This window comes from Peromyscus eremicus, chromosome 16_21, assembly GCF_949786415.1.
Source record: "Peromyscus eremicus chromosome 16_21, PerEre_H2_v1, whole genome shotgun sequence".
Classification (NCBI taxonomy): Eukaryota; Metazoa; Chordata; class Mammalia; order Rodentia; family Cricetidae; genus Peromyscus; species Peromyscus eremicus.
In genome coordinates, this window is record NC_081432.1 from 25,379,686 (window position 1) to 25,406,033 (window position 26,348).

At 52.9% G+C, this 26,348-nt stretch overlaps 2 protein-coding genes across 5 annotated transcripts in view; both read left to right on the forward strand.

Moving 5' to 3' along the window:
• Window positions 1-7,115, forward strand: part of LOC131893822 (cadherin-23-like) — a 57,445-nt gene extending 50,330 nt beyond the window's left edge. The window contains exons 10-15 of the mRNA XM_059243911.1: window positions 1,044-1,151; window positions 2,830-2,932; window positions 4,167-4,292; window positions 5,184-5,387; window positions 6,368-6,826; window positions 7,021-7,115. Of these exons, the coding sequence (XP_059099894.1) occupies window positions 1,044-1,151; window positions 2,830-2,932; window positions 4,167-4,292; window positions 5,184-5,387; window positions 6,368-6,826; window positions 7,021-7,115 (1,095 nt within the window). The remainder of the gene's footprint in view (window positions 1-1,043; window positions 1,152-2,829; window positions 2,933-4,166; window positions 4,293-5,183; window positions 5,388-6,367; window positions 6,827-7,020) is intronic.
• On the forward strand, window positions 5,189-26,348 carry LOC131926266 (cadherin-23-like). Of its 4 annotated transcripts, none has more exons than XM_059281595.1 (24): window positions 5,189-5,387; window positions 6,368-6,826; window positions 10,400-10,516; window positions 12,024-12,248; window positions 12,845-13,014; window positions 13,239-13,376; window positions 13,593-13,712; window positions 14,628-14,805; window positions 14,950-15,161; window positions 16,537-16,728; window positions 16,870-16,983; window positions 17,783-17,912; window positions 18,008-18,259; window positions 18,336-18,497; window positions 20,568-20,824; window positions 21,153-21,250; window positions 22,151-22,271; window positions 22,353-22,432; window positions 22,651-22,691; window positions 22,784-22,844; window positions 23,246-23,375; window positions 23,488-23,610; window positions 23,902-24,006; window positions 24,715-26,348. In XM_059281595.1, the coding sequence occupies exons 3-24, from the start codon at window positions 10,408-10,410 to the stop codon at window positions 25,039-25,041; spliced, it is 3,345 nt and encodes a 1,114-aa protein (XP_059137578.1). In that variant the 5' UTR covers window positions 5,189-5,387; window positions 6,368-6,826; window positions 10,400-10,407; the 3' UTR covers window positions 25,042-26,348. The 4 variants fall into 4 exon arrangements, with proteins under 4 accessions (XP_059137578.1, XP_059137581.1, XP_059137580.1 ...); XM_059281598.1 differs by having other exon boundaries at window positions 23,902-24,014; window positions 24,715-24,825; XM_059281597.1 differs by lacking the exon at window positions 23,902-24,006.

Consider the following 26,348-nt stretch of genomic DNA (forward strand, 5'->3'; position numbering starts at 1 on the left):
GTCAAGGTTAGTCTGGAATTCATAAAATCCCTGAATCAAAACGCAAGCATGCAGCACTCGGGAGGCAGAGGCAGGCAGATCTCTGTGAGTTCGAGGCCAGCCTGGGCTACAGAGAAAGTTCCAGGAAAGGCGCAAAGCTACACAGAGAAACCCTGTCTCGAAAAACCAAAAAAAAAAAAAAAAGCAAGCATAAACTGGGTGCGGTGTAGCATCTGTAACTCCAGCACCTGAAGAGTATCAGCAAGATTAGGAGTTCAGGGTCATCCTGGCTCCACAGTGAGTTTGAAATCAGTCTATGCTCGTGCTATAAGAGACCCTCCTTAAAAAACTAAGGAAACAAAGTGTAATAAAAAAAAAAATCTGCGCAAAAATACTCAACTCCTAGAGCCAGAGCAGGTGGTGGGAACTCCAGCCAGCAGAGGAGCCCATCAGCACTCAACAGCAGAAGGAAGGTGTTAGAAACAACTGAATTGGCCGCTGCATCGTCAATCAGCCAGTCATTGGCTATAGCTGCGTCCGTTGGCACCAGGGAGGGTCTCCTGTGTCAACCGCCACACAGTTGCCCTGGTCCAGTGCTGTTGACATGGTTGTGGTGCACAGTGCTAGAACCCAGTCCAAGTCAGTAGCCCCTTTGGCTTTGTTGAACAGCTGTTTTCTGGTGTCCATCAACCACCCCCCAACAACCCCACAACCTCACCCCACCCCCGCACGTACCAAGGCTTCTCCTGGGCACACGTGAACCCTAAACGGTTAAATGGCTTGAGCCATACTGAGGTGCACCTGAATTTCTCTCCTGGCCTCTTGGATTGTGTTTAGACTCTTGAAACCCAGGGTCCTCCAAGGGCCCCCTCTTTTGAGATATCAAGAACTCGGTATCACTGACTTACCCTCACCCTAGAAAGATCCTCGTGCCCTCCTCTGGCCCTTATCTCCTAGGCACTTTGGGGGAAGGTACTCCCAGTTACCTAGGAACTGTGGGCAGAGCATGGGCACCTGGGTAGAGGGGAGATGCCTGCTCATCTAACCTGCCAGGCACATCCCAGACAGGGATCGTCACTGTCAACCGGCCCCTGGACCGAGAGCGCATCCCAGAGTACAGACTGACAGTGTCTGTGAAGGACAACCCGGAGAACCCCCGCATAGCCAGGAAGGTGAGGCTGCAAGAGACTGAGGGTGGATGCGGGGGAAGAGAAAGTTGTGGGGAAAGGGGAGAGGGGAAGGGGAGGGGCAGAGTGTGTGAGAGAGAGTTGTGAGAGTGAGAAAGAATATTCACATCGCCTTTGGAGAGGGGTTGGCAGCCTGCCAGAGGCTTAAAAAGCACACATCTGCCTTAGCAAAGGCTAGCTTCGGATCTCGGTTCTCCTGTCCACAGGTATGTGCTTGAGCCGATTCATTTTCCCAGCCTCCTTTTTGTCTTCTGCTAGGCTGTATCCCTAAGTCCTCAGTGCAGAGCCTGGCCCAGGGCCAACACTCAGTGACTGCCAGATGATAATACTTCTTCCCCAAACCACAGGTGTGTGTGCGCACACCAGACTCAGACCTGCACTTGGAGGCTCTAAAAGGAGGGGGCGGGGCTACACGGCCCCTCAGATGTCAAAGGCACAGGCTCTTGATTTGAAAGTCAGTGGGTGTTACCTGGCAGTCCCTTTCAGGTTGGAGTTGGCCGATTCTTACTACCCCAGTGTTGGGGTCGAGTCCTTCGACCGTTTCCTTGGCTTTGCTCCTGACCAGCTAAGTGGTCCTGTTGGGACACTGCTTCTTCAATTCCTCAGTTTCCCCCTCTGGAGTATGTACTGGAGCACAGACGGCTCACTAGTGGCTACACCACTAAGAAAATAACATTCCCACCTCCGGCACCAGTCCCTTGTGAACGCCTCTCATCCTCGATGAGATGCTTGATTTTATCATGAAGGGATATAATGTTGTCACATCCTTATCTGTTGAGATGATCGTGTGATTTCTGACTCTGAGTCTTGCAAGTGTTTTGTTGAATTTTTGCACTTGTGCTCAGTGAGGAGACTGATCTATAGGCTGTTGCTGAACGGGGTTCCCTGTTGGCGCAGAAATCCCTCTCAACGGCAGCCATCTCAGGGAGCCCTTTCTTATACGATCCTCGGTGTCAATTCTGTAAATTCCACGGTAGTGCTGAAGGTCGATCTGCCGCTTCCACAGTGTCTGTGGCAGTGGTGGCTGTGGTGTTGATTGTGGTGAGGGGAGTTGGTTGGGGCAATAATTAAGTGGACTATGGAGACAGGAGAATCCGCTGGCAGAGTCATCAACTATTCCTGTTCCCTTTGTTCCCCTAAATATAATGAGTCACTTGTCCAATATGGCTTCTAAGCTGCCGTGTTACCCAGAAGTCCATCACGGAGCTTTGAGCAAAGGTTACTTTCTCGGTACCCTCACCTAGGACTGCTGAGTTTTGTATTCAGGGGTCCCATGAGGATGCAGGTGCACCTTTGTGTGAGAGCGTGGGTGAATTTGAACCAACATCAAACAGATGTGAGGGTCTGAAAGCCAGGACCGGCCTTCCAACCTAAAATCCTCATCAGCAGGCAGTGTAGTGTGGCTCAGTACCCCTCTCACCCACACTGGCCCACAATCACACACTATTCCCATAAAAGAGTTAGGATTCTTGTTGATCAGGGTGGAAAGTGGAGACAGGCCGATGGGGCGATAGTATCTTGCCAAGATCACCTAGTGAGCAGCCAGCAAAGAAGACCCTTGAACTCTAGATCCCTGCTTTAGGCCTTTTCAATCTCCCGTCTCTCATCATGGTCCCCTTCTACGGCGCAGCACTCAACCCTCTCCGTGTTCTGCCCATCACAGGATTTTGACTTACTGCTGGTCACTCTGGCCGACGAGAATGACAATCACCCCCTCTTCACTGAGGGCACATACCAGGCAGAGGTGATGGAGAATTCTCCTGCTGGTAAGTACTGGGACTACCTGGGATTCTTACTATGCAAGCAGACACCACTGGGGCCGTGGATGCTGAGGATGTGCTGTGTGCCTGGTGTCAGAGCTGGACATAGAACCCAGGGGGTGCAGAAGGGTACCAGAGGGGAGGGTGCAGCTCCAAGGCTTGGGGACTAGGGCTGCTAATGAGGCCACAGGTCTGTTTGAGAGAGATAAGAGTGGTCATTGATATTGATCACCCTGGGGGGATGTGAAAGCAGCCTCACTGTCCCTCATAGAGAGGAATCGAAGGTGAAAAGAATGCCCAGGACAGAGGAACCCGCCTTTCCTGTTCCCGAGCCCTGTAGGGTAGAAACCCTAGGATTTGCCATCAGAAGTGAGGCTCAAAGATCCTGGCTAGTCAGCATAGCCCTTACCTCCTACACAGCACTAGTTAGCCTTGTCTCTTGTCTCCCTCTGATGCCTCCAGGAGTTTCTCTTACCCTGCTCTACCCCCCACCCTGAGTCCCCAGGCCTTGATTTTGAATCGGAAAGAGATAAGTGAGATAGTACTATCTCTGAGTGGATGTCACCTCTGTGTGGACTTGACTTTTAAATCTGCTGGTATGCACATTCATGCATTCACCAGTGTGCCGCCGCATCAAGGCATATATGCGGAGTAACATGTGGCCACAGACACATGTAGGCATGTGGGTGGCCCTGTGATACACTCACGGCAAGTGTGCCTACCCACAGAGACAGACAAGGGCACCACCAGGGGCATCCTAAGCTATGATGTGCTCCGTGTGCACGTAACCACTACCATCCAGTTAACCCAGAGGCCCACACACTATGTGTGTGCATATAGCCATGTACAGTCAGACCTTATCATAGAGCAATGTCTACATGCGTATGGACAGACCAGACCCACACGTGGAGGGGATACCAGGGAGCCCCCTAGATCCTCCAGTGGAGTGGCCAGCCTCAAAGGCTGCTGGGAAGCAGGCATGGCTCCAGGCAGGCCGGAGGGGCTTGCTCACCACTCTTGTGTTTTCTCCCCAGCAGAGCTTTGAGGCCGCTCCCAGGCACCTGCGTTTAGTCTGCCAAGGCTGCCACACGCCCGCCCCAGGGCCTCCCTACCCGCTCCCTGCCCACCTCCCCTCCATCCCCTCTCATCCATTGTCAGCCATGGTCATGGGGGATGTGGACAGGGAGGGGGGAGGGCGGGGGCCAGGCTGGCCTGGGGTGACTCCTCTCCTCTGGCTTAGGGACACCCCTCACGGTGCTCAATGGGCCTATCCTGGCCCTGGATGCTGATGAGGATGTATACGCCATAGTCACTTACCAGCTGCTGGGTGCCCACAGCGACCTCTTTGATATCAACAACGGCACGGGTGAGCACTCCACTGTGGCTTACCAGTCAGCTCTGGGGTGGGACTGGCCCGTTCTTGGGTCTAGGACAGTGGTTTTCAACCTGTGGGTCGAGACCCCTTTGGTTGGGGGGGGGTGGTCAAATAACCCTTTCACGGGGGTCACCTAAGACCATCGGAAAACACAGATACTTGCGTTACAGTTTGTAACAGTAGCAAAATTAGAGTTACGAAGTAGCAACAAAAATAATGTTATGGTTGAGGGGTCGCCACAACAGGAGGAACTGTATGAAAGGGTCGCAGCATTAGGAAGGTTGAGAACCACTGCTCTAGGACTCCCCCTTAGAATGGGCTGAGGTTCTTATGAACCCTATTCCTCATAGCCCACAGCCCATATTGCAACAAGATTAGGCCCCCAGAGTCCCAGTGGGAAGACCCACGAAGAAGCATAGAGGCATCTTTAGAGACCTCTTGCAGCATAGACTCCTGGCCCCAGCAAACGGCCCTTACCTTCTCTCTACTCATCCTGTGTCCTGGCCAGAAACACCCCCTGACCAGCCAGAAATAGCCAAAGCACTGTTCTATCCTCACCCCAGACCAGCACCTCCCCAGGAGCCAGACCACAACAATTTTGTCAGGACAGGAGGCCAGTCTAGTGACAGGGACATTCAGGAAGCATGTCATGGAGCGGGTCAGTCCTCTGCCCTGGTCACTCTCGGCAGACAGGACCCCTGAGAACTGCAGAGGCCACCAAGGAGGGACAACCGTGGCAGATGTGGGTAAACTGAACTAAACCTTCAGGAAATGAAGTCACTGTGTCTTTCCTCTCTGTCCCTGCTGTGGTGGCTCTTCTCCTATTTACCCACCGTGTCCCTTACCCTGTACATCTCCCCGGCTGGTGGTACCGGGTGCCAGGCGTGGTGACTGTGAGGTCCGGGGTCGTCATTGACCGGGAGGCCTTCTCACCCCCGCTCCTGGAGCTGCTGCTGCTGGCTGAGGATGTTGGACTACTCAATGGCACAGCCCACCTGCTCGTCACTATCCTGGATGACAATGATAACTGGCCCACCTTCAGTCCCGCTGCTTACACTGTCCACCTACTGGAGAACTGCCCACCAGGTAACAGTGGTCAGGCCCCGGGCTCTACTGATGCACTGCCGGGAGCGGGTAGAGGCTGGAGGATCAGGTGGACACAGAATTCTCCTCAGGGAAGAGGGTACTGCAATGGGGGAGAGTCAGGAGACTGGGTGCTCCTCCTCAGAACCTTGGTACGCTGTGATGATCAAGCGTGTTCCATCCATGTTCCTACATCTACTTATTATCACTGTTGTTATTTTGAGACAGGTTCTCAATATCATAGCCCAGGATAGCCTGAAATGTAGCCCAGGCTGGCCTCAAACTCACTATATAGCCTAGGCTGGTCTTGAGCTCACAGTAGTCCTCCTGCCTCAGTCTCTCAAGTGCTAGGATTACCAGTAGGATTATATGGTGATGGAATTATAAGGCGATGCCCATCTAAACCTGACTGTGTTTTAAATCAGCATATATTCAGAATCATTCTCATCATAATCCAGTTCAATGGAAGTAGGGGGGTAAGTTTGGTTCTAAACATTAACTGGAATAATACAAACATTCTGAAACATAAGGTCACCATTGTGGTATGTGCTGGCAAGACTGTGATGAGGAGAGGCTGCTTTTGCACCATCAATAAAGGGCTCTGGGCTGTGGAGAGATGACTCCAGAGATAAGAGTGCCTGCTGAGCAAACAAGAAGATCTGAGTTCAAATCCCACACCCACAAACAACACTGGGTATGGCTGTGGGTACATACCTGTGGGGGATGGAGACAGGTGGATCACTGGGGCTTACCAGGTACCAGTCTAGTTCCAGGTTCAGTGAGAGACCCTGTCTCAAAGAAACAAGGCAGAAATTGATGGAAGAAGATGCCTGGCATCCTCCCATGTGCGCATGGGCATGTATACCTATACACACATGTACACCTACACACACGTACACATACACCACACACAATGAACAAAAGGTCCTGGTCTTTCTAGAGGAGGCCCAAATGCTCACCTGCGCCCCAACTTCTTCCCACAGGCTTCTCAGTCCTTCAAGTCACAGCCACAGATGAGGACAGTGGCCTCAATGGGGAGCTGGTGTACCGCATAGAAGCCGGGGCTCAGGACCGCTTCCTCATCCATCCCGTCACTGGAGTCATCCGCGTTGGCAATGCCACCATTGACAGAGAAGAACAAGAGTCCTACAGGTTGACAGTGGTGGCCGCCGACCGGGGCACTGTTCCCTTGTCAGGCACGGCCATCGTCACCATCCTGATCGATGACATCAATGACTCCCGCCCTGAATTCCTCAACCCCATCCAGACGGTGAGCGTGCTGGAGTCCGCAGAGCCAGGCACTGTCATTGCCAACGTCACTGCTGTCGACCTTGACCTCAACCCCAAACTGGAGTACCACATCATCAGCATCGTGGCCAAGGATGACACGGACCGCCTGGTGCCTGACCAGGAAGATGCCTTCGCTGTGAATATCAATACAGGTACAAGGGTGGCCGCTAGCTCTGTAACACCCTCTCCTGACCCGGACCCAGAATCCGTGCCCCCCACCCCCTACCCCGGTCCCTCCCCTTCCTTTCTCTTTCTCGGCCATCCCCTTTGTCTTTTCCTGACCCTTCTTCCTTTCCTGCTCCTCTGCTGCTTCCCTCTTGCCTCTGCTGTCCACCTCCCTTGACAGGCTGCTCAGCCCTTTCTGGGTCCTTCACCCTCCAGTGTCAAGGCAGCGCCCATCCCCCCACCTTCATGCTGGCATTCGGTATTACAGAGGTTTAACATTTGCAATTCGAATGGAAGACAGTAGTGACTCAAACACCTTGGGTTGGTGCATTTAAATTTTCTAGAAACTACATCTGTACCCTTATGATCTTCCATTATCCTAGAAACAGAATCATGATTTTTATCTTTTGTGGATTTATCCTGCTTACTATAGTTTTGACAGTTTACTGTTTGCCCGATAGTTGAGTGGTTTGGGTCCTCTGGGGAGTCAGGGAGGGGCACGAGTCTTACATGGAGTGTCATAAAAATGAGCATGGTAATGACAAAATGCTAAAAATCATTCCTACTGAGAGAAATGTCTAGCGAGGCCACATGAGTGCCCCGTAGATAACTTGTAGACATCAGTGTATGTTGTCATGATGATAGTATGGGGACGCTGGGATTCGGGCACTGCTGTCGAGTCCAGACCAGGGTCCCCATCAGACAGCAGTCAAACCCAGAGCACATTCAGAGCCCAGGACCTAGCAGCACAGAGGGTAAAAAGTGCGTACACACCATGGGACACCAGACAGCAGTTAGCTGTTGGCCGGGCACACAGCAATGGACGGGGGGGGGGGGGGGGGGGGGGGGGGGGTCTTCATTTTAAGTGCTTGCTAAAAAGGGTAAGAGGTAGAGTGAGAGAGATACCACATTTGCATAACCGTAAGGGACAAAATGATGCCCAGGAATCCTTTTATTTGTCTTTGAGATGAGGGCTCATGCAGCCCAGGCTGGCCTCAAACTTGTAATATGGACGAAAATGACCTAGAACTTTGATCCTCTTCCCGTTCCCTCTACCTCCCAAGCAACGCCTGGGGTCAAAGAATGAAGGGGTCAAACCCAGGGCCTCCTGCATGCTGGGCCAGTATTTCTACAACTGAGCTACACTCTCAGTCTCAGTACATGTATGCCACATGCATACCACATGCACACACTGCCTGAGAGGAGGGGGCCTGAGGGAATTGGGGGGGAGAGGGGGCAAAAGGAATGTCCACAGTCATAGCACACAGTGAACCAGTGTAGGATGAATCTCACCTGTATTTTCAACCCAAAAGGAAAAAAAAAAAAAAAAGATAACCCATGAACCCTTGGGAGCAGTTGGTAGCATTGTGTGCCAGCCTAGGCCAGGTCAAGGGGGATCCCAGCTGGTCTGTCAGGACCGTGAAGAGCCACCCCATCCCTACTCCCCTGGATAGCGTGCTTTCCCCAACTTTTCTCTTTCGTTCCCCGCTGCCTCCCACTGATTCTTCTCTCTCTTTTTCTTTCCAGTGTCTTCTCTGTCCACCTTCCCCGTGGCCCCCAGTCCCCTTGCTGGGCTTTCCTACCCTCTTCTTCCCAGATCCTCCAGCCCCCTCTGCTCCTGAGCTGGGTCCTCACCCCACTTCCTTCCCCTCTCCCTCTTCTCCCCATCTTAGCCCCTCTTGCCCTGGCCCAGCTCTGAGACCCACAGCCACCACCCCACCCACACCCGCCCCGGTCCCTCCTCACTGCACCCTGAACTAACCAATGTTAACCCTCTCTTTCTCCCTCACGGCTGACAGGCCTGCAGGTTTGAGCTCTGTTCTGTCACTTCCCACCTCATCTCCTCTCTGCTTCACCCCATTGCCCTCCTCCATGCCTCACACCCCAACCCTTCCTGCCCTGGGGGGCCGGCCCAGGCCGTGCCCAGCCTTTGCAGACTGAACGCAGCTGCCCTCTCCCCAACCTCGCTCCCCAGCCCGGGGGGACGGGGAGCGAGAGTAGGAAGAGGAGGAGGAGGAGGAGGCGGCCACCCAGGGTAAGTCACCCCCCCATGGCTGGGGACCTGTGGAGGACAGCAACCCAGCAGGGGGTCTGCCAGGGGGAAGGATAGCCTAAGACCCTGGTACCTAAGAGGGAGAAGGAGGTCTTGGTCTAGGGCCAATAAGGGGGGGATCCCAGGAGGAGCCACCCAGACCCCAACCGGCAGGGAGAAGAAAGGCCCCAGCAGACTGACCAACAGGTCTATCCAGCAAAACCAGAACTTCCAGAGAGATCCTCTCTGGTTTATGGAGCAGCCAGGGACTCTGGGAGTTATCAGGGGAGAGAAGGAATCTGTTGTCACCAACGCAGACTGACATTTCTATCCTGTAATCGGCACCATGTCACATTCTACTTATTCGGGACAAAGGAGCATGCCTAGGGTCTCCAGCCTGTCCCTGGGTAGTTGTCCTGGTTCTAGATGCCGGGAGATCTTCCTTGGAATATAAACATTTGTAAAATTGTGACACAGAGCATAAAATTTACCTTTTTTTTAATTTTCTTCTGGTAATGGGTGTTGACCAGACTTTTTTCATGTATGCTAGGCAAGTACTCCATCACTAAACTGTATTCCTAGCCCCCATTTTAATTTTTTTTTAACTTTAAGACAGGGTCTCACTTAAGTTAGACTCCTGTTTCTCTTTTTTAAAAACTAGTGACTCGATTTCTTAATTTGTTATTTAAATTTTTATGTTATGTCATGCACTGGTGTTTTGCCCGCTTGGATGTCTGTGCACCATGTGCATGCAATATCCATGGAGACCAGAAGAGGATGTTGGATCCCCCGGAACTGGAGTTACATATGGTTGTGAGCCACCATGTGGTTGCTGGGAATAAAACCCGGATCCTCTAGAAGAGCAGCCAGTGCTCTTAACCATGGAGCCATCTCTCCAGCCTGCTACTTCACTCTGTTCAGTAGCTGGGATTACAGGCATACAGCACCATGCTCAGCTTGCTTTAGCTTTCGAGACCAAGTCTTGCTTTGTAGCCCAGGCTGACCTTAAACTCACCAGCCTCCTGCCTCATCCTTGCTTGGCTGGGATTGCAGATGTGTGCTCCTGGCCTGGCTCACCTCACTCATTTTTTAGTATATTCTTCAGCAGTACCGAGTAGATTCACACTGATGTGGAATAGAAACATCATGTTGCTGTGTTTATTTTGAAAGATTACATAGTACTTTGTATCTGCCAGGCAAAGTTCTAAGTACTTCATTGATAGAATCTCATTTTATTTTTTTCTGACTCCCTGGGGCTTCTGTGGTGGTGCTACAATTTCCCCCTTTTGTAAATGAGGAAAACAGAGGTTGAACAGCCTGCCCAAGGTCACCAGCATCAGCTGAAGGGCAGAGAGATGGGTCCCAGCTTCTATGAATGGCTATATATAGGCCATCCCAGCCGCAAGTCTCACGGTCCATCAGGGGCTAGTACCCTCGATCAGGATGGGGTGTGGTGGGGCAGGGGCTCTGAGAAGCCCAGACTTCATGGGGTTCCCCTCTAGCAGAATCTGACTGGTCTGGCCCACAGGGTCCGTGATGGTGAAGTCTCCCTTGAACCGAGAGCTGGTTGCTACCTATGAGGTCACACTCTCAGTGATTGACAATGCCAGCGACCTCCCAGAGCGTTCCGTCAGTGTGCCGAATGGTAAGATTCCCTGATAGTGTCTTTTACTGGTCACTCAGAGCCATTCCAGGTCTGGGACGGGCTAAGAGCAAGTCCAGGCCTGGCCATAAGGAAGGAATCCCAGGCCTCAGCTGCCAGGGCTACTGAGGAGAAGGGCTACCTTAGGATAATGACAACCACCTTGAGACTCAGGATGACTGTGGCCCTAAATGTGTGGGATCTGCACCCTCAGACTCTGAGTGGGGAGAGAATCAGTAAAGCTGGGAGGGGAGGGTGTCAGAGTAATATTGGAATCCAGGGTGTGGCTAGAGTAGGAGACAGGAACTGTCCCTCGTATAGTGATCTGATAGGAAGCCATGGGGTCAGGACAGGAAGCAAAGGGCAAAAGAAGGGTGTTCAAGGCCACAGACCAGTGGGGCAGGCTCAGTGATAGAGAAGCTATTATGGACTGGATTGGGTGGGCTAGGCAGAGGGGGCAATGGAAAGAGTAGGGATGGGGTGATCTCAAGTGACTACTTCCAGAAGATAAGGATAGTTGTTGGGGTGACTTGGGCCTGGCAGACACTGGCTGCTTATCTTCACAGCTCAGAAGCCCAAGTATTTCAGAGGGAAGTGCGTATGTGTTTATCTCTTACGAGGCCTGAGATTTTAAGGTCACAGGCCCAGGCTGCTTCTGCTGAGGGGGACCATTCAGAGGGGCTAGAGAAGCCTGGATCAGAGGAATGGTCTGAGACCGTCTTCATCTTAACTCGCAAAGTTTGTTGGGAACCTGTGGCCCCGGAAAGAACAAGGGCTGCATCGGAGCCGCCCAGCCCATCAGTAGAACACAAGCCCCTCCTCTTATGGAAGATTGATGGTCAGCTCAGAGGGCAAGGTCACGGGTTCCTGTCCTAGAGTTGGGAAAGATGCGCAGGGGAGATAGAGCTCAGTTGAAGTTCTTGCCTTGTAAGCATGAGGACCTGAGTTTGATCCTAAGAACTCACGTAAAATTCCAGGCATTAGCCCGGCGGTGGTGGCACACGCCTTTAACCCCAGCACTTGGCAGGCAGAGGCAAGCAGATCTCTGAGTTTGAGGCCAACCTGGGTTATAGAGCGAGTTCTAGTACAGCTTGGGCTACACCAGGAAACCCTGTCTTAGAAAAAAAAAAAAAAAGGCACAGTAACACATGCCTGTAACCAGACTGGGGAGTTGGAGACAGGAAGATCCCTGAACCGTTCCTGACCAATCAATTTAGCCTACTTGGTGGGTTCCAGGCAAGTGATAGACCTGAGAGGAGCAATTGAGGTTGACTTCTGACCTCCACACACATGCATATACATATGCATATGTACTTATATGCACCTGCACACACGCGCGCATGAACATCTATCTCATACATATAAAACAGTGTGAGACATTCCTCTCCTCTGAGCTTGGAACCCCTAGGCTCTGAGGGAGAAGGAAGACCAGTAGAGCTTGGAGGGGGGCCGTAGGCATCAGGGTGGGACATACATCTATCTCTGGTATTCACTCCCACCTGCACCCCAGCCAAGCTCACGGTCAACATCCTGGATGTCAATGACAATACACCCCAGTTCAAGCCCTTTGGGATCACCTACTACACAGAGCGGGTCCTGGAGGGGGCCACCCCGGGTACCACACTCATTGCTGTGGCTGCGGTTGACCCTGACAAGGGCCTCAACGGGCTGATCACCTACACCCTGCTGGACCTCACACCCCCAGGCTATGTCCAACTTGAAGACTCTTCTGCAGGTAGGTGGTAGATCCTCCCTGAGGGAGACTGGAGGATATATATCCATACGTGTTAGCCCCCAGGGGACTGTGGCTCACTTCTCAATATCTAGTTGGGGCCTCACACCCATCCCCACCTGTGGTGGCCTAGGCCAGATTCAAGATGGTTATCATGCCAGTCATTTTCTGATGCACCCAGCAGAGGATAGAATTTTCTAGTCCTGTCTTGGATAGAAGCCCACAGATGACTGTTGGAACCCTAGAGAGCACCTCTACCATTTCAACCACCCAAGCTCTTCTGAGCACATCCCCTTGGAAGTGGGGTCTTAGACACGGAGGTGTCTCAGGATGCCTTGGGGTCATTGATACTCATTCTTAGCTTTGATACTCATTCTTATTCATTGATATTCATTCTCAGAGCTTTCTTAGCCCTTCATTGAGAAGGACAACTGACGACAGTCTCTCCTCAACCTCTGTCCTGCCGTGGACAGTGCTACCTCTTCACGGTTCTTACAAAGAGCCTCTCCTACCCTCAGAGCCCCAGATCCTTCCCAAAATTTAGACAGCACAGGGTGAAGAGTGGCCACACCTCATCAGTGGGTGCCTCTGTGTCTCAGGGAAGGTCATTGCCAACCGGACCGTGGACTATGAAGAGGTGCACTGGCTTAACTTCACCGTGAGGGCCTCAGACAATGGGTCCCCACCCCGCGCAGCTGAGATCCCCGTCTACCTAGAAATTGTGGACATTAATGACAACAACCCCATTTTTGACCAGCTCTCCTACCAGGTGGGTGGCCAGACCAACACGAGGGTCAGGACCTGTACCTATTCCTTGGGGTTTTGGGTGTGCCTTCCACTCCCACTTGACCCCCAACCCCAACCCCACCCCCGTAAGCCCTGCGGCCCCACTGCATCAGGGAATTATTGAGCAGGGTATAGGCTCCAGGGATGACTCTGCCCCCGCCCCTTTTCCCATCCCCCTCTCCCCCTCCTCCCTCTCTCTTTCTATAGGAGGCCGTTTTTGAGGATGTGGCTGTGGGCACAGTCATCCTAAGGGTCACTGCTACCGACGCCGACTCAGGCAACTTTGCTCTCATCGAATACAGCCTGGGGGATGGAGAGGGCAAGTTTGCCATCAACCCCAACACTGTAAGTAGGCAGTTATCGGAGTACTTACTCTCTGCCAGACCCTGGTTGGGTAGTTGGCTGCAGCTTGGGCTAGACACTCCATCTCAGATAGAATGAAATAGTGGGGGACATCGTGGAGACTAGCGTTTTTTATGTAGAGCATCACCTCCAGACTCTGATAGCATCTGGCCATAGCAGATGCTCAGTAAACATTGGCGACCCTCTTCTTCCAACTAGGGTGACATCTATGTGCTATCCTCTCTGGACCGGGAGAAGAAGGACCACTATATCCTAACCGCCTTGGCCAAAGACAACCCAGGGGATGTGGCCAGTAACCGTCGAGAGAACTCGGTGCAGGTGAGGAGCACCAGGCTGGGCCCAGGACAGGGAGCAGCAAGCCAAGTCCATAGAGAATGACTGTTCCAAGTGGGAACAGGGTCACCAGCCCCCTCAGGTGCCAGGAAAGAGATGAGAGATTAGCTGGTTAGGAGAAACCTCTCATTCCCAGATGTTGCATGAACAGCCAACAAGTACACCTCGATGTGACCCAGATGACACTTGTGTGTCTTCATGGCCCAGCACCTCAGGTGCCCAACAAAACAGTACAGCAACAAAAAACTAACTGTAAACTAGCCATTTTCACTTGTGGCTCCTTTTTGATGTATTTTTTCAGTTTTTTTGAGATAGTCTCACTATGTACCTTATGTTGGCCTCATACAAGAGGCCTTCCCTGCCTCAGCCTTGGAGATGCTACAATTCCAGGTTCTTATGTATCCCAGGGCAGCTTCAAACTCTTATAGCTGAAGGTGACCTTGAACTCCTGATCCTCCTGCCTCTAACTCCCAAGTGCTAGGATTATAGCATGCACAGCCATGCCTGGTGTATGACGTGCTGGAGACTGAGCCCAGAGCCTCAGGCGTGTTAGCTACAAAGAGATTGGCACTCTATCAACTGAGTTATACGCCCCCCAGCCTAAGACCCTGGCTCAAAAAGTAAATAATACAGATGGGTGTGGTGGCGCATGCCTTTAATCCCACCACTTGAGAGGCAGAGGCAAGAGGAACTCTGTGAGTTCAAGGCCAGCCTGGTCTACATAGCAAATTCCAGGACAGCCCATAAAGACACTGTCTCAAAATATAAATTAATATACTAATTAAATGACAGTACCTTCTACCCGGGGTGGTCCCCTGCCTGTCCCCCCTCTACTCCACCTTACCCTCGGGTGACGGGGCTTCCTGAGGCAGCCCCTTTCCCGTCTTGCGATCTCCCCAGGTGGTGATCCGAGTACTTGATGTCAATGACTGCCGGCCTCAGTTCTCCAAACCGCAGTTCAGCACAAGTGTGTACGAGAATGAACCCGCAGGCACCTCGGTCATCACCATGCTGGCCACTGACCAGGATGAAGGCTCCAATGGGCAGCTGACCTATTCTCTCGAGGGCCCAGGAATGGGTATATGGCCTTCCCTGGCTGCCCAGGAGGGCTTAGAGGGTGGGGAGGGGCAGGCTGCCATGTCTACAGCCCTAGGCCAAGAGGAGGAAGGGGACAGGAAGGCGGTCTCAGCCAAGCTATTCCCTTGCTCTTTCCCACTGCCAGAGGCGTTCTTCGTGGACGTGGACTCGGGCCTGGTGACCACGCAGCGGCCACTGCAGTCTTATGAGAGGTTCAACCTGACGGTAGTGGCCACGGATGGCGGGGAGCCCCCGCTCTGGGGCACCACCATGCTTCTGGTGGAGGTCATCGATGTCAACGACAACCGCCCTGTCTTTGTGCGCCCACCCAATGGTACCATCCTGCACATCAAAGAGGTATTCCCGATCCCGGGGCCACTGCTCACTGACGCTCAGTTCCCATATGCAGCCTCATCCTGCATTCACCATCTGGCAGAGTAGAAGGGCCCCATTGTGAGAGTGGAAACTGAAGCCAGACAAGGGAGAGCAGACTTGCCCAGTGCCACACAGAAAAGATCTTGAGGGTTGGGTAGTCCTGTAGGCGGTGCTAAGAAAAGATCTAGGCTCAAGTGCAATTCTTTGGCTACTCAGGCAATGACCGTAACTTCTCCAAGTCTTGTTTTTGTCTTAGAATGTGACTAATAATAGCACAACCATCATCTCTTGCTCGTAGACTCTACCAAGGAGTATCTGGTCTTCTACCACCCACTTCCCCCAGACATAGTTCAAAATAAACACAAGGCCCTTCCATCTGTCTGCTGGCCCTGTTGATGCCAAAATGCACAGCTCGAGTTCTCTTGGTCTAATTGGCCATCCACTTAGGGGAAATGTACTGTCTTCTGCTCTTCCTTCCACCCGAAGGCACCCCGGAGATCCCTGGTGGTATAGTTGGGGTAGCTCTGGCTTGTCCTTTGCCCCACAAACTTAAGCAAACCCCACATCTCAGAACACCAATGCCGAGACAATCTTGTCACTCTGTCTGCTTTTGGAGGTCCTGTAGAAGAAAAACGATCCCAAGGCTAAACCCTGGGAACCCCTGGGCCTGGTGTCCTACCTGCAGTGATATAGTGGTCCCTTTTGCTTTGCCCACTAGGGAGCTCACAGTGGCCTAACCCCCTTAAATGACCCTGCAGACTTGGGGCACACACTTTGCCCTCAGCTTCCATCTTATGCTAATGGTATTCTTCCCTTACTCTAATTTTTTAACTCAGTCTCATTTAAATTCATATACTCCTGTCAACTGCTTCAAATCTTTTTGTGTGTGTGTGTGTGAGAGGAAATGAGACATAAATTAATAATAATCTAATTCTTTTCCACACCAAAGGCTCCATTTGCTAAGTTTTCCCTTCAAGGGCTTTGTATTTGGGGAGATCCATGTCTCCTGAACAGCCAGCATTTATAAAGTAATCTGTCATCCCACTTTTTATTAATTAGATGACTCTGCCATTTGAAGCTTTTACTCGTTGTGAACAATGAGAAAACAAGGAAGCCAGGCTGAGCTGAGAGTTTTCTAACCGTCAACCTCGTTCTTGCTGGGGCGTCCTTAGGGCGGGGCCAGCAGATGATTACAGTTGGGTTTCTTCCGTGTCATAGACGAAACTTAAAGGAATGCAGGCACTTGAGGCTTGGAGAAATGGGGGCCTTGGCTGAGGGAACAAGGGATATAAGAGCTCGTCAGGGCACGGCTCTGGGGTTTTTCATGCCCAGGTGTCCCCTCCCATGACCCCCACAGGAGATCCCTCTACGCTCCAACGTGTATGAGGTCTATGCCACTGACAAGGATGAAGGCCTCAACGGGGCAGTGCGGTATAGCTTCCTAAAGACAGCAGGCAACCGTGACTGGGAATACTTCACCATCGACCCAGTTAGTGGCCTCATCCAGACCGCTCAGCGCCTGGACCGCGAGAAGCAGGCAGTGTACAGTGTAAGGGGAGGGCCGGGATGGGGCTATGTGGATTGCTTCTGGACTACTTCTGGGGGATTTGTTCCACTGAGCTTCCTTAGGGCCCTAAGCCAACCTCCAACCCCGTTTTTCCCCCCTCTGACTGGGCTCCTTCACCTCCAGCTCATCTTGGTGGCCAGCGACCTGGGCCAGCCAGTACCATACGAGACGATGCAGCCATTGCAGGTGGCCCTGGAAGACATCGATGACAACGAACCCCTCTTTGTGAGGCCTCCTGTGAGCTCACCCATCCCCTGCACCAGTGACACCCCCACAGGGACTCACCACCTGTGAGCCCACGCATGCACATACTCTGCCCCGATACACATCCGGTTATCACACAGTGAGCGTCCATCTACAGTCGCTGATTACAGGAACAGCGCTTCCCCCAAACAGCTAGGGCATTCAAAGTCAGGCACTATTGCAAGGCCTCATTCAATGATCCAAAAAGCAGGCAAAAATGCCTAATACCTTTGCATTTGTGTGTACGTATAAGCATGTTCATCATATATGTGTGCATACACACAGCATGAAAATTGACTCTGGAGTCTTGAGGCAAAACTTAAACAAAATTGGACAACATAACTGAAGGGTCCTAGGGTGGCTTCTGTAGTGAGTGTTCGTATACACACACACACACACACACACACACACACACACACACACATACACATATATATATACATATACACACACATACATACACACACACATATACACACACACATACACACACACATACACACACACATATACACACACACACATACACACACACATACACACACACATATATACATACACACACATATATACATACATATATATGGGTGGGATGTCCCATAGAGGCTGTGGGCATGTATGTATACACTTAGACCCTGGGGATAAATCAGAGGTTAAACCTGTCCTCATGGAAGTTATAGTAGTTTTGCTTGCTCTCTAGGCAACAAAGTTCTCAGACCCACAAAGCAGGTACCAAAGATCCTCTGGCCAGAGCTGAAGCTTGTGCCTCCTGTAACTACTTCCTCTCCTACAGAAGGGGAGCCCCCAGTACCAGCTGCTGACCGTGCCTGAACACTCACCCCGTGGCACCCTCGTGGGCAACGTGACAGGTGCCGTGGACGCAGACGAGGGTCCCAATGCCATCGTGTACTACTTCATTGCAGGTGGGGGATCAATGGAGCCAGCGCCCCACCTGCCCTGAGTTTGGAGAGGACTCTGAGTGCCCTTCCCACTCACCCTGTGCCCCATCCACCCACAGCTGGTAATGAGGACAAGAACTTCCACCTACAGCCTGACGGGCGCCTGCTGGTGCTCAGAGACCTGGATCGGGAAAAGGAAGCCATCTTCTCCTTCATTGTCAAAGCGTCCAGCAATCGCAGCTGGACCCCTCCCCGAGGACCCTCCCCAGCCCTCGACCTGCTAACTGACCTTACCCTGCAGGAGGTGCGCGTCGTGCTGGAGGACATCAATGACCAGCCGCCGCGCTTCACCAAGGCTGAGTACACCGCAGGTGCAGGGACCAGCCGGGGCCTGGGGGCGTGGGTGGCTCCTCCCCTGACATTTACGTGGCCCGCCTGTTCCCACAGGAGTGGCCACCGATGCCAAGGTGGGCTCGGAGTTGATCCAGGTGCTGGCCCTGGATGCAGACATTGGCAACAACAGCCTGGTCTTCTACGGCATCCTGGCTATCCACTACTTCCGGGCCCTTGCCAACGACTCTGAGGATGTGGGCCAGGTCTTCACCATGGGTAGGAGCCCCTGTCACTGCATGGACTTCAGTCCTGAGATGGAGTCTGTGTGAGCATAAGACCTGGGTGTCCATCCATGTCAGTCCTTCTGATCACCCACCCAGTTTGTGCAATTCTTCTTGTTCTCTACCTATCTGCCTCTTCATCTATACACGTATTCTTTTTCTATGTGTGGGGGGAGGGGTGCATTTTCATTTATTTCATGGAGGAAGGTGCATGCCCACAGCACTCATGTAGAGAAGTTAGAAGACGACAACATGGAGGAACTGGTCCTCTCCTTCAGTGTGTGAGCCCCAGGGATCAAGAGCAGGTCATCAGGTTTGGCGGCAAGAGCCTTTACCCACTCAGCCATCTCGCCGGCCTGGTTTTATTTTTATTCTTTTTTAAACAGCAGGGTCTTGTGTAGCCCAGCTGGCTTCCAGATCTCTATCGAGTCAAGAACAGTTTTGAACCGCCACACACGGTGGCGCACGTCTTTAATCCCAGCACTCAGGAGGCAGAGGCAGACAGAGCTTTGTGAGTTTGAAGCCAATCTGGTCTACCTGTTGAGTTCCAGGACAGCCAAGGCCATACAGTGAGACCCCGAGTGCCTGATCCTCCTGCCTCCACCTCCCGAGTACTGGGGTCGCACTCATATGCCACCACACTCAGTTTGTACAGTGCTAGGGCCGAAACCTAGAGCTTCATGCACGCCGGGCAAGCACGCCATCAACTGAGCTACCTCCAAGTCCTCTTTGGCGTTTCTCGTCATCTTTTCCACTCATTCACCTACCATCCATTCCTCCCCCTGTCACCCACCCCCTCCCCATGCCCCTTCACACAATGCCCCCCATCTTTGCATTTTGCACCCCTTCTTTTGTATGTCAGGCATTGGGCAAGGCACTGGGGAGCTGGCAACATAGCTCTGAATGCACACGCTGCTTGAGCCTGGGCAAGACACTCTGGAGCAGGGCCTCCAAGGTGCCCATTACTCTCCACCCCACACGGGCTCCGCATCTGTGTGTCAGTCTTGACTGCCAGGAAGACTGGGCCTGATGTCCAAGGCTCCCAGGTCTTCCTTCTAGTCCCTGCTTCTGGCCTCATAGCCCCCTACCATTCACACAGGCTCTATATCCAGACAAGCCAAATGGCCTTGGCCAGTCTATTCCATCCACCCCTAGGCCACTGACCCTTCTGCCTTTACACTTCCTTAATGCCATCCCAACCTCCATCTTGCCTGATATGCCTCCCTTGTCCTTCAAGGTCTAGTTCAGATCCCACCTGCTCGATCGAGTTAATATAGCCAGATGCCAGCCCCTGAACTCTCACTGCCCTTCTTTGAACCCAGGGCCTTGGCTGTGATGGGCAAGCAGCACCATTGAGCTATGATCCCAGCCCTCGCTGCTCTTACTTGAATAAACCAGGTTGCAGAGGAGCTGGGGAGCTTCCACCAGATAGACAGGGGCAGGGTTTGAATCCATGTCTGTCTGTCTTAGAGTCATCTAGGCTGTGCTATCTCCACGTGTCTCTCTGTTGTATTTGTGGAATTCTGAAGTACAGGTGTCTAGGCCAGCGCTTCTCAACCTGGGGGTCAAAACCCCTTTGGGGATCGAACGACCCTTTCACAGGGGTCGCCTAAGACCATCTGCATATCAGATATTTACATTATGATTGGTAACAGTAGCAAAACTACAGTTATGAAGTAGCAATGAAATAATGTTATGGTTGGGGGTCACCACAACATGAGGAATTGTATTTAAAGGGTCGCAGCGTTAGGAAGGTTGAGGACCACTGCTCTAGTGCATGGGTAAAACCATATGGAGCTCAGAAATGGTAATCACATCCTGTCATCTTTGGAGAGGATAGCCTGTGGTCATTTCATTTAAAATACAGTGTTTAAATAAAACCTTGGAGCAACCATTAAAAATAAGGGGATTTCAGCCAGGCATGGTGGCATATGCCCATAACCCCAGTACTCAGGGTAGGAGGGGAGTGAAGAAATATGACCTCTCCCAAGGATGTGGGGACGGGGACAGGATTCAGCATTAATGTGTGGCCCCTGAGCTATGCCACCCCTGGACTCCTTCACAGGAAGTGTAGATGGCATCCTCCGCACCTTTGATCTCTTCATGGCCTACAGTCCTGGCTATTTTGTGGTAGACATTGTGGCCCGAGACCTGGCCGGCCACAATGATACCGCCATCATCGGCATTTACATCCTGAGGGATGACCAGCGTGTTAAGATAGTCATCAATGAGATCCCCGACCGTGTGCGTGGCTTTGAGGAGGAGTTCATTCGCCTGCTCTCCAACATCACAGGCGCCATTGTCAACACCGATGATGTGCAGGTACCCTGAGGCCCTAGGACGGGGCCAGTGGGGAGAGAAGGGGCAGATGAGGCACCTCCTTAGTCACTTCATAGCTACATGGCTTTGAGGGAAGGCCCCGGGTCTGTGGGCCTCCATTTCCTTATCCATAAACGAGGCTGATAATGAAAGAGCCCCGTGTGGAAGTTAGTGGCCACATCAGGGAGATTTGGTAGTGACAGGTCTCATCAGATACACTGGATGGTGCTCCTGCCAGATGCCCGCCCACCCCACCCCTTCCCATCCCACCGCATCCCACCCCATCCCATCCCTGTGCAAGCTCTACCCCACAAACCCCCTTTTCTCCTAGTTCCATGTGGACAAGAAGGGGCGAGTGAACTTTGCACAGACAGAGCTGCTCATTCACGTGGTGAACCGGGACACAAACCGCATTCTTGACGTGGACAGGTAGGTGTGGGGGTCCGTGTCTGGCCTGACTGCCTGTTTTGAGGGATAGGAACCCCAAAAGGAGACACAAACTTTACTATTGGCCTCAGTGTGTGGTCAGAGCAGGGGGAGAGAATACAATGAAGCACCAGGAGCTGTGTTCATCCCTCTGGACCTCACTCTCTGTCTTAGGGTTTCTATGGCTGGGAAGAGACACCATGACCACGGCAACTCTTATAAAGGAAAACATTTAAGTGGGGCTGGCTTAGAGTTCAGAGGTTTAGTCCATTATTGCCAGAGTGGGAAGCATGGCGGCACACAGGCAGACATGGTGCTGGAGCGGTATCTGAGAGTACTACATCCAAATCCACAGGTAGCAGAAGAGAGACACTGGGCCTTGGCTTGAGCATCTAAAACCTCAATGCCCACCCCCACTCAGTGACACACTTCCTCCAACAAGGCCACACCTACTCCAAGAAGGCCACACTCCCTAATAGTACTGCTTCCTAATGACCAAGCATTCAAATTGAGCTTTTTTTTTTTTTTTTCCTGGAGCTGAGGCCCAAACCCAGGGCCTTGTGCTTGCTAGGCAAGCACTCTACCACTGAGCTAAATCCCCAACCCCTTGATGAGCTTATTGATGCCATTCCTATTCAAACCACCACACACTCCTTGTCTATAAAAAGTGTTGATTTGTTTGGGGTCCACCAGGACCTTGGACACAACCCTGGGGGCCCTGTAAGATGCTAAGCTCTCCCAGCTAGGTGGCTTTTCTCTTGCAAAGCTTCAGAGCAGAATGTGAACGCTTGGGCTCCTGGCAGTAGCAGAGCACGCTGCCCACCCCCCACCCCCCAGGCTGGAGGGTGGCTTCTGGAGGCGGTGGGTGGTTGAGGTGGAGCAGAGACCACGGCCCTTGTGCAGGGTCATCCAGATGATTGATGAGAACAAGGAACAGCTGCGGAACCTCTTCCGGAACTACAATGTCCTGGACGTGCAGCCTGCCATCTCTGCCCGACTGCCGGAGGACATGTCTGCCCTGCAGGTACCCTGGCTGTGCCAGTCTCTGTGGTCTGGCTTGGGCCCCTGACCCCACCTGCTGACGGCTGGCCTGCTGTCTCCACAGATGGCCATCATTGTCCTAGCCATCCTCCTCTTCTTGGCTGCCATGCTCTTCGCCCTCATGAACTGGTACTACAGGACCGTGTGAGTGACCCTACACCTGGCCTGAACCAGAATGGCCGAGGTCTCCTGGTCAGCAGGCACCAAGGCAGGCAGGGCCAAAGACCAGAGATAGCAAGACAGCTTCCCTTATGGGACTGACTCTCCCCTCTTCCCTCCTCCCCTTTGCCTGTCCTCCCCTTCTCTCTCCATCCCTTCCTCCTCCTCCTCCTCCTCCTCCTCCCCCCTCTCTCTCTCTCCAGACACAAGAGGAAGCTCAAGGCCATTGTGGCTGGTTCTGCAGGTGAGTAAAGGCTGTTGGGGGCCGGGGTAAGGCAGCCGGGTGCTCCCACTGGTTGTTCCCTTTTCCTCCTCACTCAAATCCTTTCCCTGCAGGGAACCGTGGCTTCATTGACATCATGGACATGCCCAATACCAACAAATACTCCTTTGACGGGTGTGTGGGCTCCTCAAGTCTGCAGATCCCCTTTGGAGATCCCTGCAGTACTCAGCTAGTGAGAAGTATCTAGAGCAGCCACTGGCTGAAACACGGAGTGTGGGCACCCCCTAGTGGGCTAATCGCTTCTCTGCACTCTCAGAAATGTGCAGTCCAGGTCCTGGTTACAAGGGGGCATAAGGGAGTGAGTGGGTGAGGCCTCCCTGACCAAGCTGACCCAGGCTGGCATGCAGTCTTGGCTCTAGCAGGATCCTAGGGTAGAAGGATGTAGCCACAGGTGCCATGGCAGAATTTCTCTGTAGACCTGCCGAAGGCATTGTAGCTGGCTGAGGGAATGGGCAGGTCTTAGAGGCAAGGCTATGAAGGCATTTTGCCCACCCTATCCCACTCCCCAACTGCAGAGCCAACCCTGTGTGGCTGGACCCTTTCTGCCGGAACCTGGAGCTGGCTGCACAGGCTGAGCATGAGGATGATCTGCCTGAGAACCTGAGTGAGATTGCAGATCTGTGGAACAGCCCCACCCGCACCCATGTGAGCCAGGGGAGAAGCCTGTGGCCAAGCTGGAGCCCTTGGAGGGTGGTCCGTTCTGCGGTCTGCATACAATGTCACCCTCTCTGCTCCAGCCAATGTTCCCTCTCCCCAGGGAACTTTTGGGCGTGAGCCGGCAGCAGTCAAGCCTGATGACGACCGATACCTGCGTGCAGCCATCCAGGAATATGACAACATTGCCAAGCTGGGCCAGATCATTCGAGAGGGGCCTATTAAGGTGAGCGCCCCTGTTAAGGGGCTCTGCACCCAGACCCTGTCTGAACTTGAACTCGAGGATGCAGGGAGATGGAAACCGTAGGTTTATCAGGACTGAAGGGAATTTGGGAAGTAGGACTAATGAGCCCTGTGGTGTCTTACGAGGCCATCCAGCTGGCCGGTGGTCAGGCTCTCCTCCCATCCTCTGCTCTAGGACGGCATACCTGTGTGCCCCTCACTGCCACGGGAGTGTGTGCAAAGGGGTAGGGCAGGCGCCAGCCTAAGTGGAGAGTTAACCCTCTCCTTCCCTCAGGGCTCGCTGCTGAAGGTGGTCCTGGAGGATTACCTGCGGCTCAAAAAACTCTTTGCCCAGCGGATGGTGCAAAAAGCCTCCTCCTGCCATTCCTCCATCTCCGAGGTAGTGAGGTAGCCTCGGGAGCGGGGGACCTGTGTGCCAGTGTGCCGTGCCCCAGTCCTGGGGATGCTGCTTCTCTCACACTCTGCCACCCTGTCACTGGGGAGTTCTCTAGCTCCTCTCCTCTCCCTCCCTCTCTCAGCTAGCAGCCAAGCCCAGAGGCTCTGGGAATTCAGAAAGGAGGTTGTGCTGTTTGGACTGGGGGGGGGGGGCATCCGTCCGTCCAAGAACCCCAAACGACCTTCTAAGGGGCCTTCACTTTAAGAAATGAGTCAGGAGGGCCCAGCAGGCCTACATTGGCTACTATTCCAGCAGCCAGAAATGGAGAGTTACACTGGGTTCCCCTAAAGCCCATTTTCACCTGAGTGCGTGTATGCTACCAAGAGGGACAGAAAGCCTCCGGCGGAGCCAATGTGCTCCTCCGACTTCTAGGGAGGTTCTACCTGGCCATGGCTTACTATCAACTTAGTTATAAACCTAAACGACACAGTGGTGTCCAGATTGACACCCACGTTTAATGACACGTGGTGACCCTTTTAATATCCAGCCTCTGCCCTCCATCCGAGGCGGCTGGCAGGCCTGCTGGGTAGATCCGTTAGATGAGATAGGGACGAAATGGTCACAGCCAGTGTGGTTCTGGGGTCGTCTACTCAAACCCCAGGCCCAGCCCTCTGTAGTTCCTGAGCTATAAGGGTATCCCACCTTTTGCAGCTGATCCACACTGAGCTGGATGAGGAGCCTGGGGACCACAGCCCAGGCCAGGGCAGCCTCCGTTTCCGCCACAAGCCACCCATGGAGCTCAAGGGGCCGGACGGAATCCACATGGTTCACGGCAGCACGGGCACACTGTTGGCCACTGACCTCAACAGCTTGCCGGAGGATGACCAGAAGGGGCTGGACCGCTCCCTGGAGACCCTGACGGCCTCAGAGGCTACAGCCTTTGAGCGCAATGCCCGCACAGAGTCCGCCAAGTCCACACCTCTGCACAAGCTTCGAGATGTGATCATGGAGAGCCCCCTGGAAATCACAGAGCTGTGATGTCAAGCCTTGCTGCTGAGCAGCCCACCCAGGAACCTCCAGGGCAGGAGCATGGCCAACTCTCTGCCCAGGCCAGCCTTTGGGAGCGACCTCGGGCTGGCCCTGGCAGCCCACGCGGCTGTTCAGATCGGCCTCCTACCAGATACTGGTTCAGCGTCTGCTCTCTACCTTCATAAAATTGGTTATTTTTTTAAGAAAACTTAACTTAAAAAATGCTAAGTGTCTAAGGACAAGGTAAGGAGGGTCACGGGGGGAGCCCCCAGAGACTGAGGACCAGCTCGGCCCCTCCTCCTGCCACCACAATGGAGCAGAGGCCCAGCACAGGACTAACAACTCTTCTGGCACACCCCTGCCTCAGTTCAAGTCCCATTGAACTTCCGCCTGCTGGACACCCAGGTGGCTCCCTGCCCCTACACACACACACAAGGTTGATGTCGGCAACCAAGCATCCGTCCCACCTCCCTGTCTTCTTGACGTGTTAGTTGAGAGACATGACTGATGTTCCCTTGGGTTTCGAATGTAGAGTGTTCGTGTGTATTCCTTTTCTAAATTAAGTTATTCCCTCAAGATTTCCTCCAGGTTTTGTTTAACTGATACTCAATGAAAGTTTCTGGAATGCTCTGTTTAAAAAGAAAAGCAACTCACATGGAACCAGCACTACCCCGACTCTGATGACCTATGAGGTTCTGGGGGGTGATGGGAGGAGCCTCTTGGCCAGGAAGGGCTGCAAGGAAAACGCAGGGGCAGTGGATGCAGAACCCATATGCCTCAGGTGTCGAAGAAACACAAGCCCAGATCTGGTTAACAACTTTATTAAGTCACAGAAACTTTAGTGCAAAACAAAATCTAGGTCCATTTAGCTGCACATGCCCATCCTGCTGGCTGTCTCCTGGAGGCACAAGAGAAGCTTCAGCTCAACAGACCAGCCAGGGTTCCAGACACCTACTCTACACAGAGACCCCAGTGTGTCACCCGCTGCCAGGCAGATGCTTCATCCATAAGGAGAAAGGGTAGGTCAACAGGAGTTACAAGGCGGGAAAGGGGCGCGCAGGGCCCTGACAGCCAGGCAGACAACACTGTTCACGGGCCTCACAACAACCAAAGGCCAGGCCCACATGGCATGGGCAAGTTACATTCAGAAGTTTCCCCTCCCACCCTAGCCCACAGAACCCCAAAGAAGGCAGACGGGGACGCAGGAAAGCAGAGCGAAAGGCTGACCTAGATGGTAGCATCCCAAGCAAGCCACGTGCAGGTGCTTCTGAAATCTCTGTACTGTGACAACGGCAATTCCATCATCCCAAAGACCT